A 12506-nucleotide genomic window follows, 5' to 3' on the forward strand; every position below is an offset into this window, starting at 1 on the left:
GATATTACGGTTTGACTTGCAGTTCCGTAGAAAATCGGATTTTTCAAGAGAGCTCCATACAATTTTTTCTCAAAATAATTATAAATCATTCGCATAAATGCCCAATTACTTTTTTTTGCATATGTAGGCTTAGTTACTGTAAACAAAAGCCATATCCAACAGAAACAGCGATATTTAAGAATTAACATTCCTATGTCTATGAAAGCTGATTTTCGTCCCACTGTGCGACGCCGTACTTCGCCGTACTTCCACAACATACGTTTTTTTAAAAACGGAAAGGAGGTGTGAATAGTTCAGAATATAAAACTGATGCAGATATACATAAAATAGTAGCAGAAGCAACAGTGATATCAGAACGAAGTGTAAGGAGAGGAGTGATTGCTGAAAGTAAAACTTCCTTGCAAAATACAGGAGAAGCAAAATTTCGTTCTCCGCGGAGTCCAAAAGAAATAAAAAAGAAAATACAAGTTGATGATTTTGATTTAGGTGTGATAAGAAGAAAAATAAATCAGTTTTATACGGTAGAGAATAAAATTCCAAGTTTACGAAAACTAAATGCTGTGTTAAAAGAGGATAATATTTTAGATTGCGGATTAACTTTTTTAAGAGAACTTTTGCACAAACTGGGATATTCATTTAAAAAATGTAAATCGAAGAGATCCCTTTCAATAGAGAGACCAAACATTGTTGAATGGCGAGTGAAATATTTAAGGTCCATAAAAAAATTTAGAGAAGACGAACGAAATATATTCTATTTGGACGAAACTTATGTTAACCAAAGTCACAATATCCAAAAATGTTGGCAATCTTCGTCGGAGCCTGGTATTTATACAGATATAGGCAAAGGAAGGCGTTTAATAATAGTTCACGCTGGTAGCCGGAACGGGTTACTTGACGATGTTTTGCTGATTTTTAAATCAAATTCTAAAACGGGGGATTATCGTGGAGACATGAACTCTACAAATTTTTACAACTGGGTTGATCGAAAATTAATACCTAAACTTCCACCTGACTCAGTCATCATTACAGCCTATACAGTCCACTGCTGGACATAGGCCTCCACAAGTTTACGCCAAAAATAACGTGAACTCATGTGTTTTACCCATAGTCACCACGCTGGGCAGGCGGGTTGGTGACCGCAGTACTGGCTTTGTCGCACCGAAGACGCTGCTGCCCATCTTCGGCCTGTGTATTTCAAAGCCAGCAGTTGGATGGTTATCCCGCCATCGGTCGGCTTCTTAAGTTCCAAGGTGGTTGTGGAACCTTGTTATCCCTTAGTCGCCTCTTACGACACCCACGGGAAGAGAGGGGGTGGCTAAATTCTTTAGTGCCGTAGCCACACAGCACAATCTCTCACAGACTCAGTCATAGTTATGGATAATGCTGCCTATCATTGTGTACAAGTTGAGAAGAAACCGACTATGTCCAGTTTGAAAATTAATATGCAGAACTGGTTGCAAAATCATAACGTGCCATTTTCTCCCACGATGATCAAAGCCGAACTCTTGATGTAAATTAATACGACCCAATCAGAGAAAATATACGCAATTGATGAACTTTTGAAAGCTGCAGGTCATACTGTTCTAAGACTACCTCCATACCATCCAGACCTCAACCCAATCGAGCTTGTGTGGGCAAATATTAAAAATTGCCTGGCCAGAGATCACATTAATGCTACATTGGACGAGAAAATTACAATACTAACAAGGCTATTTTCCGAATTCTCTGCCGAACAATGCAAAAATGCGATGACCACGTACAAAAAAACGAACAAGAATACTGGAATCATGATATGATATTTGATACTATGATGGACGAAATCATTATAAACTTACAAGATGATTCTAAATCAAGTTCAGAGAGTTCAGAATCAAGTGATTCAGAGGATATGTCAGAGTAATTTCATATAAGTATATATGTGGCTACTGCTGTGTGGCTACGGCAGTAAAGAAAGAATATAGCCACCTCCTCTTTTCCCGTGGGTGTCGTAAGAGGTGACTAAGGGATAACCCAGTTCCACTACTATCTTGGAACTGTTAAAGCTGGGTTTCAAATACACAGGCCAAAGACGGGTAGCAGTATCTTCGGCGCGATAAAGCCAGCCCTGCGGTCACCAACCCGCCTGCCCAGCGTGGTGACTACGGGCAAAACCCCTAATGAGTTCGTGCTACTTTTTGGCGCGAACTTGGGGAGGCCTATGTCCAGCAGTGGACTGCAATAGGCTGAAGTGTGATATATTAATTAAAAAAATTCATATATCATTAAAATATGTCAGAATAATTTCATATAGGTACTTAATTTTTTTACTATTAATTACAATATAATTAGATAGGTACAAAAAAACTTCTAAAAGTTCAATTGTTTCTTATTTACTTTTTTCAATAATTGAACAATTATTGTTCACGATATCTCGAGATTCAACCATACTTGTGTTGCTGCTGTCGAAAAATTTTCTACGGTACGTATCAATGTGTTATTTAATTAATGAAAATTAGGTTTAAATACTGTAACTATGTGTTTTATTGTAGAATATAAGTTTAATTTAAAGAATTTCGAATATGGGCTATGACTATGGTCCTGAATATGGGCTAGCCCATATTTAAGTATTAGTATTTTAGGTGGTTGGTTATGTGATTCTAAAGGTAGGTATACCTACTTATATTTTTTTAGAATGGCGCCAACACAATCAAAAGAACCAAGGAAAACTTGGGATAAAGAACAAATGATTAAAGCCATAAAAATGGTTCGCGAGAAGAAAATGGGCACTTTAAAAGCAGCAAAATTTTTCAAAATACCAGAACAAACAGATACAAGAACGACATTGCAACGCTTAAGCCTGAAAACGGAACTTAGTCCTGAAGAAGCGGCTACCACAACATTAGGTAGAAAAACAACGTTGGGAACACAATTAGAAAATGTTTTAGTAGAATACATTTTAACTTTGGAAAGTAAATTTCATGGATTAACAAGGACTGATCTTCACAGAATGGCATACATGTTGGCAGTACGCAACAATTTGCAAAATCCGTTTGGTGAATCTGGAATAGCAGGAAAAACGTGGCTAAGGCTATTTTTGAAACGTCATAAAGACAAACTGTCAATTAGGAGGCCTACGGGAACATCGTTCGCAAGAGTATTCGGCTTTAATAAAGAAAACGTGGATAATTTTTTTCAACTTCTGGAAGAGATTTATGAGAAAAATAACTATTCAGCAGATCGTGTATACACCGTTGATGAAATTAGCCTAACAGTTGTCCAGAGTAAAATTCCACAAGTTATTGGACGCCGAGGAAAGAGGCAGATAGCATCACTAACATCAGCAGAAAGGGGTTCCATGGTTACAATTGTAGTATGCATGAATGCCACCGGCCATTTTGTACCTCCATTCATAATTTTTCCACGAAAAAATATGAACTTACAACTGATGAGAGGTTGTCCTCCTGGAGCTGAAGGAGTTGCACATCCATCAGGCTGGATCCAAATGAATATTTTTACAGATTGGTTTAAACATTTTATAAATCATACACACCCAACACCAGACTCAAGAGCTTTACTCATATTAGATGGACATTTCAGCCACACCCGAAACATTGATGTAATATTTCCCCTTTCACCATTGACTTCTATTCATAATGATGAGAATTTTATTTCGAACTGTTATATCCCATTTTATAACGTAGTAAAAGCTTCATAATCATTTATATTATACACAGTATTTTTCCTTTACTTTAATCATTACTCAGCAATTGTATTGTTCCTTTTCTTCGTTAATATTATTTTTATTTTAAAATAGTCAGACTCAGAGCCCCGAGTAGATCGGACATCAATTAAAGTTCGGAAGTCAATTACCCAACATTGTGTCCAATCTTTTTTTTAAACAAAGCAGTTAGCGGTGTAGAGTAGTTTTTTTAAAAAGACAAACAGGGTCGGCATCCTAACAAATTGGTGTCAGAAGTGGGATACCAGAGAAATCTGACGACATAGAGTCAAAGAACAGACGATCATCCGAACAGAGCCACCCTTAATTTTTGACCGACAGTAAGACTTAACCAAAGGTTAAGTCTGCGTCAACTACAAAGGCCGACGATAAGCCTTCGCTCTCCAGCATGAGCCCGCTCCAGCCGCTGAAAGGACGACGATCAGCCTCCGCTCTTAAGCGTGAGCCCGCTCCAGCTACTGCACTAGGATGACGGTCAGCCTCAGCATATCGTCTGAGCCCGCTCCAAGTCTCCGGGTCTCCAGGTCTAGCTCACCACACCAAGCGAAAATTCCATCCGCTCCAGTTACGACAGACGTCACAGCAACGCGACACCGGTTCCCACGCGACGACATGCGAGTGTGTATTGCTGTTTTCTTGTAAGTATTTTGTGATATTTATAAAATATTAAGTAAATCAAAAAATTTAAGAGCTAAAAGTGCTGAAATTAGTAAAGTTTCTAAATTGGTGTTCTAAATCAGTGTTCTAAATCGTATTAACTCTGAATCTACTTAATTTAAGATTTAAGCATTTTTATTCTACCATTATCATATTGTACTTATTGTATTTTTTGTCCTATTATAAGCTCAGCATACATAATAGTATTTTAAGGTCATAATGTCCCTTAAAGCGGAATCATTAAAAAGAACCGAAATGTCTGAAAAAATAACATTATCCTTTTTAACAAAATTTATCAAATCATATAATGAGGATAAAGAATCACTCCCTGCATTTCTCACCAATTGTGAGAAAGCGATGTCACTGGCTAATTCAGACCAACAACAAATTTTATGTAAATTCATATTATCGCAGCTAGAAGGTAAAGCTCAGGTTGCCTGCAGTTTAAAACATTTTTCAAATTGGACGGACTTAAAAACATTTCTAAGGTCTACATTCGGAGAAAAGAAACATGCTACTCATTTACTGTCCGATTTACAACATTCTTAAACAATTGCCAAATGAAGACGTAACAAAATATTCATTAAGGATAGAGCAAATTTTAACGCGAATACATTCAGATATCCATTATGGCTGTAAGGACGAGAGCGAGCTCCCAGGCCGTATAGCTGCCATGGAAGACCTTGCTTTAAATTCATTTTTATTAGGGCTTAACCCTTCAATTTCTAATATCGTTAGGTGTAAAAACCCTCTAACTCTCAGTGATGCGATACAATACGCAACTGACGAGGAAAAATTATTTAATTTATACAAAATTAATACAAGACTTCAGAAACAGTGTTCACTATGTAATAAGGTAGGTCATAGTTCCTCAGATTGCTATAAAAATAAAGAGCCTAAATATTCGCGAAAACTATTTCACATAAATCCTAAAAATAATTTAAACACAAACTCTAATATATTTTATAATAAAACGTGTAATTATTGTAAACACGTCGGTCATACGATCATGGAATGTCGCAAGCGTCAATTTAATATGAAACGCCGTGTGAACACAAGCAACGTGCAACATGACACGTCAAATGCTAATTCTAATATTGCCGGTGCACATACATGTGAAAACGAACCAAATAATTATATAAATGATTCTCAATCGATTAATCGTCATGAAGATTTAAATTAAAAACGATTTTGGTTCCGTGTCTGCCAAGATCCATTCAAGGTCATAAGGACACGCCATATTCTAACTTTTCTACTAATTTTACTAAATCTAAATTTCAACAAAAAATGTTGAATCCTGCTAACTCTACTAAATCCAAATCTCAACCAAAAGTGTTGAGTCATACTAACTCTACTAAATCTAAATCTCAACCAAAAATCTTGAGTCCTACTTGTTCTACTAAATCTAAATTTCAACTAAAAATGTTGAATCCTACTAACTTTACTAAATCTATATCTCAGCCAAAAGAGCCGAGTCTTACTATTTATTTTTAAGGGCAAAACTAATCATCATAAGTCTTAAAATGTTACTAAATCTATCGATCGATCTCAGAAGATTGAATCTGATGAAAAGAAAAATTGATCCTAGCCTAGAATCATCAAAAACAGGTACTTTTTATAATTTTAAAGCTTTGTAATACATATTATTACTTGACACAATAATATATCATTTATATATATTTTGTAGATAAGAAAAAAGAAAATGTTACAAACTCGTTCAAAGAACTGGCAGAAGACAAGAAAGAATTAGTGAAATTGCAAAAAATGCTAGCTCAAAGCCAAATACAGCATCAGGAATTAGTCACAGAATTAGTGAGAGAAAAATTGGATCATGAAAAGAAAAAAAATTAAATGGAGTTAAAATTCCTTAAACAAAAATATGAATTGGAAATTTCATTATTAAAAAGTAAAATAGTTAAATAAAGTACACAACAAGTTTTATTTAGTCTTTTATTAATTGTTTATTATAACCTGGCAAAATAGTTATTTATTAATAACTTTCTTTCAATATTGCCTGTTATACTTCTAGGCAAAGTAGTATTGTTAACTGGCATCTCAAGGGTATATGGTTCTTCTCCACCCTCAGGCGGTGGTATCAAATCCTTTTGGAGAATTGCAATATTATGTAGAACTGCAGTAGCAATGATAATTCCTGTAATAGTAAAGAAACAAATGTTACATATTAGCATTATTTTTTATTTTAATTATTGACAGTGTAATAGGTACCCATAAATATATTTTACCTGGCACTCTTTTTAATTTCACATTAATGCCCTTTGATAGAATAGGAAATCTTCTCTTCCATATACCAAATGCACGTTCTATCACATTTCTAGTTCTTATCTGTGATTCTTGATATAGTTTTTCACCTCTAGTACTAGGTGCATTTTCAGGTAAAGGTGTCATCATATATCTAGTCTGTGCATAACCACTATCCCCAACCAATAATTTGTCATTGTAAACTCCCTGAAAAGTGAAGAGATTTTTAGAGACATTATACTATTTTTTAACCGAATTAAAAAAAAAGAAGGAGCAAACATAATTATTATATCAGAAATACTAGCTAAGTATATGTTCGATACATGCTAAGAAAAATTATTGTTTAAATATTTATATGAATTAAGTAGGTATGTATCTTAAATACCTGTACAAAGTTTCTCTTTTGTGCACAGTTATCCCAAATATTGGCATCATGTACTGAACCATGCCAACGGGCCACTACATCTAAAAAAAGTAGATTGGCTGAACATATGCACTGGGTATTAATGGAAAAGTATCCTTTTCTATTCCTATAAATTTCTGCATGTTCACCACCTATTGATAATAGATAACATAGTTATTTAATAAGTAAATTTTACAAAATGCAATGAAAAAACATTTCTGGAAACTTACCTGGAGATAAAATTTTTAATGGGTGCAATCTATTGCCCCAATGACACGGGGAAATTTTGCTACATCGTAAAACTTAGCCCCGACACTGTTTTGTTCAGTAGCAGTAATGGGCATTTTTCTAAAATCTGAATATAAAAAGGCAATAGCGTGTGTCACTCGGTGTAATATTCTACAGGCGGTAGACTCATGAGCTCCAATGACATCGCCACAAGCAGTTAGTTGGCTACCAGTTGCGAAATATCTTAATGTGCATAAGAGCTGGTTCATTGGTGATACAGCGTTTCGGTTCCTAAACATATAACAAAATTTATGATTGATATTTTAGGTTAGCTGCATACCTTTATGGTTATGTTTATTTGAACTTGCAATCTACCATTAATTAGCTCACCTGTTGACATCATTTGGAAAATTATGAACAATTTTATCAAGCAGGAACACTGCGCTTTGTTTACTTAAGCGAAACCTTTTCAAAAATTCGTCTTCTCGTAATGAACTGAACAAATCACGAACAAGAAAAACGGCGTTTCCAAATACTGCAGGATTTCTTCATCATCATCTGATAACAAATCGTACTCATGGTCCAAAGGAAAATCCATTTTCATAAGACAACAGAAAGAAACGAACAAATAAACAATAACGTCGCGTAGGTATTCGCAAATGATGGTTAACAAAATCGAGATTTAATTACGCTAAACCGACTCTGGTGCCGATTTAACTTTGACGTTTATTTGAATCGAGATTTAAGCTAAATCGATGACGTGCAAGACATTCAATCTGATTTAAGGCAAAATCGAGTTTTAAATCTAGATTTAACACACGCTGCAAGCCGCCCTAAGAATATATCATTCAAATCTAACTTAAATAACTCTGAATGTATGTCTCGATCAAATGAACTTGATTCTACTATTTCTAGTGGTAAAATTAATTGCCGAAATAATGCCCAAAATAGTAACTCTAATATTAAAACTATGTTACATATATGTGACTTAAATACTAATTGCAAATCCAAACTTATATATGAAATTAACAATTATAACAAAAAGGTATCTTTACCTCATATTTACTTATATTCCAAACTTGCCTCGAATAAATTGTGTTTCCTTGTCGATACAGGATCATCTATCAGTATTATAAAAGGCTCTTGTCTTTTACAAACACCAAATTTATCAAATGAAATTGTTAAATTAAAAGGAATTAACAGTTCTGAAAATCCTGTAGAAACATTAGGTACCTTTCAAATGGAATTTAATATCTCTAACGAAACATTTAAATATAAATTTCACGTAACAGAAGATAATATTAATTTAAACAATTATGATGGAATTATCGGTAGCGATTTTTGCAATTATTTTAAGTCAAATATATATATATATAAAAATCAATGCCATTTTTCGTTGTAATTTTATAACTCTAGAACTGACTCACCTATCCAAACCAAATGTTTCGACTTTGTTCGGACTATTTAGAAGATAGTATGTGTGAAGTTTGCACAAAATCCGTCGAGCGGTTCTTCATTTATCACATTTTTTTGTAACATCATCCTTTTGTTAATGGAGATTTTTGTGTCAAATTGAAACTTTTTTTAAGATGGGGGTGGTGCTGTCAAATTTAAACTTTTTTCCATGTTGACATTAGAAGCATGTTATTATGTCATTAATGAGGTCATTTAATTTTGGACATGCTTCGATTAAAGCAAATTGATAATTATTGCTTTGTGTTTATATTTTTAAACATATTGTTGAGTGCATTCATACAAACGGTGAGTCTTGAATTGTTCAAATGTACTATGTATATATGTGCGTGTACTTTTCTCAGTTTTTTAGCGAGTTGTCGGTGTTTCATATCGTTTACAGGCTTTATTTGGATTCAATTTTCAAACAGCGGTAAGTTTAGAGGCGTTTAAGTGAATTACATGTACGCATGTGTGTTTCTTAATTTGAAAAAACATATTCTGCACATGTACAGATGTTTTATTCATTTGTAACAGATGGAAGCACGTTGATTTAAAAATGAATTATTTAATGACATTTTTATATACATTGATGTATGCAGTCATATATATTTCCATACACAAATATACGCTCATGTGTAAATATTGATACACCACTATTAATGTAGCAATTTGTTTTTAATTTGATTTATTCTTTTTTATATGAAGGAAAAATGCTACGGGCCAGACGAGCAAATATAAGTCGACGAACGCGTAATGCAAATGATGTGGCATTACTAAGACGATCACAGACTGCAGATGAACGCGCACAAGCTAATGCATCGCAGCGTAAACGTAATACACGATATAGATCTGTTGACCCTGTGTCTGTACTGAATCTTGCACGGCGATCACGAATACGTCGTGCTGTTTTGGCGAAAATGATGCGTGCTGCTTTTAATTACAACAGTCAGATTGATTATACTATGTACGGATACATTGGAATGATGGACGCAATATGTCACATTGTGATGCGGCTAACTTTTAAGGTGAAACGCCTGCTATGTGTTGTGCTAATGGGAATGTGAGATTTCCAGCATTAGAAACTCCACTCGAACCATTGTATTCATTAATTTTTGGGAAATCTCAAACGTCGAAGCACTTTTTGAGTCATATTCAACAATACAATTCGGCATTTCAAATGACATCTTTTGGTGCTACAAAAATTATTAGAGATAATTTTATGCCAACGTTTAAGGTAAATACTTCAATAGGATTATCCCATGTTTATATAAATTTGAATCATAAAGTATTCGATAGTTTTAAAAATTAAACTAATTTAAAAAAATGTTACAGATTCAGGGCCAGATTATCATCAACCTGGTTCGTTATTGCCATACCCCGACGCTGATCATCAATTTTTGCAAAGAACATGGAACAAAACGTACCCACCTTGTAGCAAATTTAAATTGGTACCATTAGAAAGGTCTTTAAAAATATATATATTTGTTGTATGGGGGCAATTTTGTAGCTTGCGGGGGAAAAAAGATATTCAATTTTGAAAATATCGATAATCCTTAGTAAAATCCCCACGCAGATTTGACGTTTGTGTGATTTTATCCGTTAGGTACTTTGATCTAATATGCGCTAGCATCGGTGTGTCCTATTTAGCATTTACTATATAACCGTATAGCCACAATCATCGAATGAGTAGTACAGTAGAGCCGACGTACACATAAGTGCGAGTGAAACAGAAAGCGTGTAGTCGCCGACGCCGCGCCACGCCGCCTCGATAGTTAGTACCTGTTTGGAACTGTCTTTGAGCGCACGCATTTATCATCTTAGTTTATTTTATTCATCTACAACCTCGGCCTTCACAACGGAATTCAGTGTATTGCTTAGCGATTGGATTAAATATTACTCTCCTGCTTCGACGAAATGGAAGATCAACGCCGTGTATTGTGTATTACGTGTACAAGATCGGTACTTCGTGACCGAAAGCGGCATGTAGTAACGCGAGCCTATTTGGAAGACAATCCAGGCTTCACCGAATACGTCATGGAACGGATTAACATAAATGAGGTAAATATAAACTATACACATAACTTTAGTTCATCGTGTTTGTGTCTTTGTCTTCACTCACATCTTTCGTGTATTTTTGTTTTTTTTTTTTAAACATTAAGTTCTTTATTGTTTTTGTTACGTAACTTGAGTTTTTTTCTTTTCTTTTAGATAGCCCTTAATCAACTTCAGTATATGTGTCATCGTTGTTGGGTAGCGGGAAGACGACAGCAAGCCAGGTTCGAACAAGAACAAAACCAAGAACCAGCAAATCCAGAGCACTTGCAACCAACGTCTGTTCCAACTTATAGGAGGGTTGCAAATACGGCGCGTCACTGTTTATTCCGCGGGTGCATCAATCAAGAACTTCATAGAGTGTCCAGGTTTATAAAAGTATTTTTATTGGTTAACCATAGCGTGTATGTTCCTGAAAATGTACGCATTTGTATAACACACATCAACACAAGTGATTGGAGCTCCCTGTATGATAATGGAGAAACAATATTCACACCAGACCATCTCAAAGATATAATCGATACGTTACGAGATGCATATAAAGATAAGAATAATATCGATTTTGACAATATAAACAACATTTCACCTGAGGATCTACATTACCTAACTGGCTTAACACACCAACAATTCGAGATCGTTTTGAATGAAACACCGTCTCTTTTAGATCAATGTAGAAGGCCAAAAACTGCACTGGGGGTCTATTTATTAAAACAAAGGTCTGGTGAACCAAATACACGTATAGCCTCTCAAATAGGTGTATCGCGTAAAACGATCGGTATTTTACTTGAAACTGCAAGAAACTGCTTGGCCCAAGACTTTGTTGTTCGCCATTTAGGTTTCAACCATATAAGCCGTGATGAAATTATAGCTCATAGCCTTGCAGTGCCGGCATCAATATATTCCAACCCTACAAACCCCGTAGCTATAGCTATTTGTGATGGTTCGTATATATACGTACAGAAAAGCAAAAACTTTTTATTCCAAAAAAGGACTTACAGCTTACACAAGTATAAAAACTTGTTAAAACCCTTTTTAATTACTTGCCCAGACGGCTATATTATAGATATATGTGGACCATACGCTGCAACAAAAACCGATGCTCAAATCATGAGTGAGATAATCAATGATCAAACGTCCCCAGTGCATATAATATTACAAACAGATGACGTTTTTATATTAGATCGAGGTTTTAGAGACTCTATACCAGATATAGAAAGTGCTGGTTATGTTGCCCATATGCCGCCAAGCAAAGATAGGCACGCCACACAGCTCACAGATATTCAAGCAAATAAATCTCGACAAATCACAATGGTGCGATGGGTCATTGAAGTCATAAACGGATGGTTCAAAAGGGACTACAAGATATTCAGACATACAGTTATTAACAAAACACTCCCTCACATATTTGAAGACTTTCGCATTGCGGGAGCCCTTATAAATGCATTTAGGCAGCGTCTGACAGACAACGAGCATGCCCACGCTTTTATCAATATAATAGCTCAAAGAATTACCGAACCTAATAGACTGGGCAATTATGTAGTCGCAGAAAACATGAATAGACAACGGGCGGTGTTCTCTTCAATGACGGCTACATCAATACCATTTCCACAATTGACAAAAGAAGACATCATTTTATTCAGTTTGGGAACATACCACTTAAAGCTCGCCAGATCATATGTTGCCGAACATTTGCGAGGTCGAGATGGTATATATAATTTTTTTTTTTTTTTTTTT

At 35.1% G+C, this 12506-nt stretch overlaps 2 protein-coding genes across 2 annotated transcripts; one reads left to right on the plus strand and one right to left on the minus strand.

Moving 5' to 3' along the window:
* The first annotated feature begins 1735 nt into the window (after positions 1-1735).
* LOC123665882 lies at positions 1736-4924 on the plus strand. The gene is made up of 3 exons (XM_045600112.1): positions 1736-1896; positions 2671-3595; positions 4790-4924. The coding sequence occupies exons 1-3, from the start codon at positions 1736-1738 to the stop codon at positions 4922-4924; spliced, it is 1221 nt and encodes a 406-aa protein (XP_045456068.1).
* A 1387-nt stretch (positions 4925-6311) lies between these two features.
* On the minus strand, positions 6312-7863 carry LOC123665883. The gene is made up of 5 exons (XM_045600113.1): positions 7778-7863; positions 7268-7326; positions 7020-7189; positions 6619-6841; positions 6312-6527 (listed from the first exon to the last, which is right to left on the minus strand). The coding sequence occupies exons 1-5, from the start codon at positions 7861-7863 to the stop codon at positions 6340-6342; spliced, it is 726 nt and encodes a 241-aa protein (XP_045456069.1). The 3' UTR covers positions 6312-6339.
* Between the last annotated feature and the right edge of the window lie 4643 nt (positions 7864-12506).

This window comes from Melitaea cinxia, chromosome 25 (assembly GCF_905220565.1).
Source record: "Melitaea cinxia chromosome 25, ilMelCinx1.1, whole genome shotgun sequence".
Classification (NCBI taxonomy): Eukaryota; Metazoa; Arthropoda; class Insecta; order Lepidoptera; family Nymphalidae; genus Melitaea; species Melitaea cinxia.

Bases quoted from the DNA above. Each gene is read 5' to 3' on its own strand.
- LOC123665882 (XM_045600112.1), top strand. From the start codon at position 1,736: ATGCAAAAATGCGATGACCACGTACAAAAAAACGAACAAGAATACTGG. The intron at 1,897-2,670 runs GTAATTTCATAT...ATATTTTTTTAG, and splicing joins GATTCAGAGGATATGTCAGA to AATGGCGCCAACACAATCAA. The intron at 3,596-4,789 runs GTAATATTTCCC...ATATTATCGCAG, and splicing joins GCCACACCCGAAACATTGAT to CTAGAAGGTAAAGCTCAGGT.
- LOC123665883 (XM_045600113.1), bottom strand. From the start codon at position 7,863: ATGGATTTTCCTTTGGACCATGAGTACGATTTGTTATCAGATGATGAT. The intron at 7,327-7,777 runs GTTCGTGATTTG...TTTACGATGTAG, and splicing joins TTGGAAACGCCGTTTTTCTT to CAAAATTTCCCCGTGTCATT. The intron at 7,190-7,267 runs GTAAGTTTCCAG...TATTATCAATAG, and splicing joins ATTAAAAATTTTATCTCCAG to GTGGTGAACATGCAGAAATT.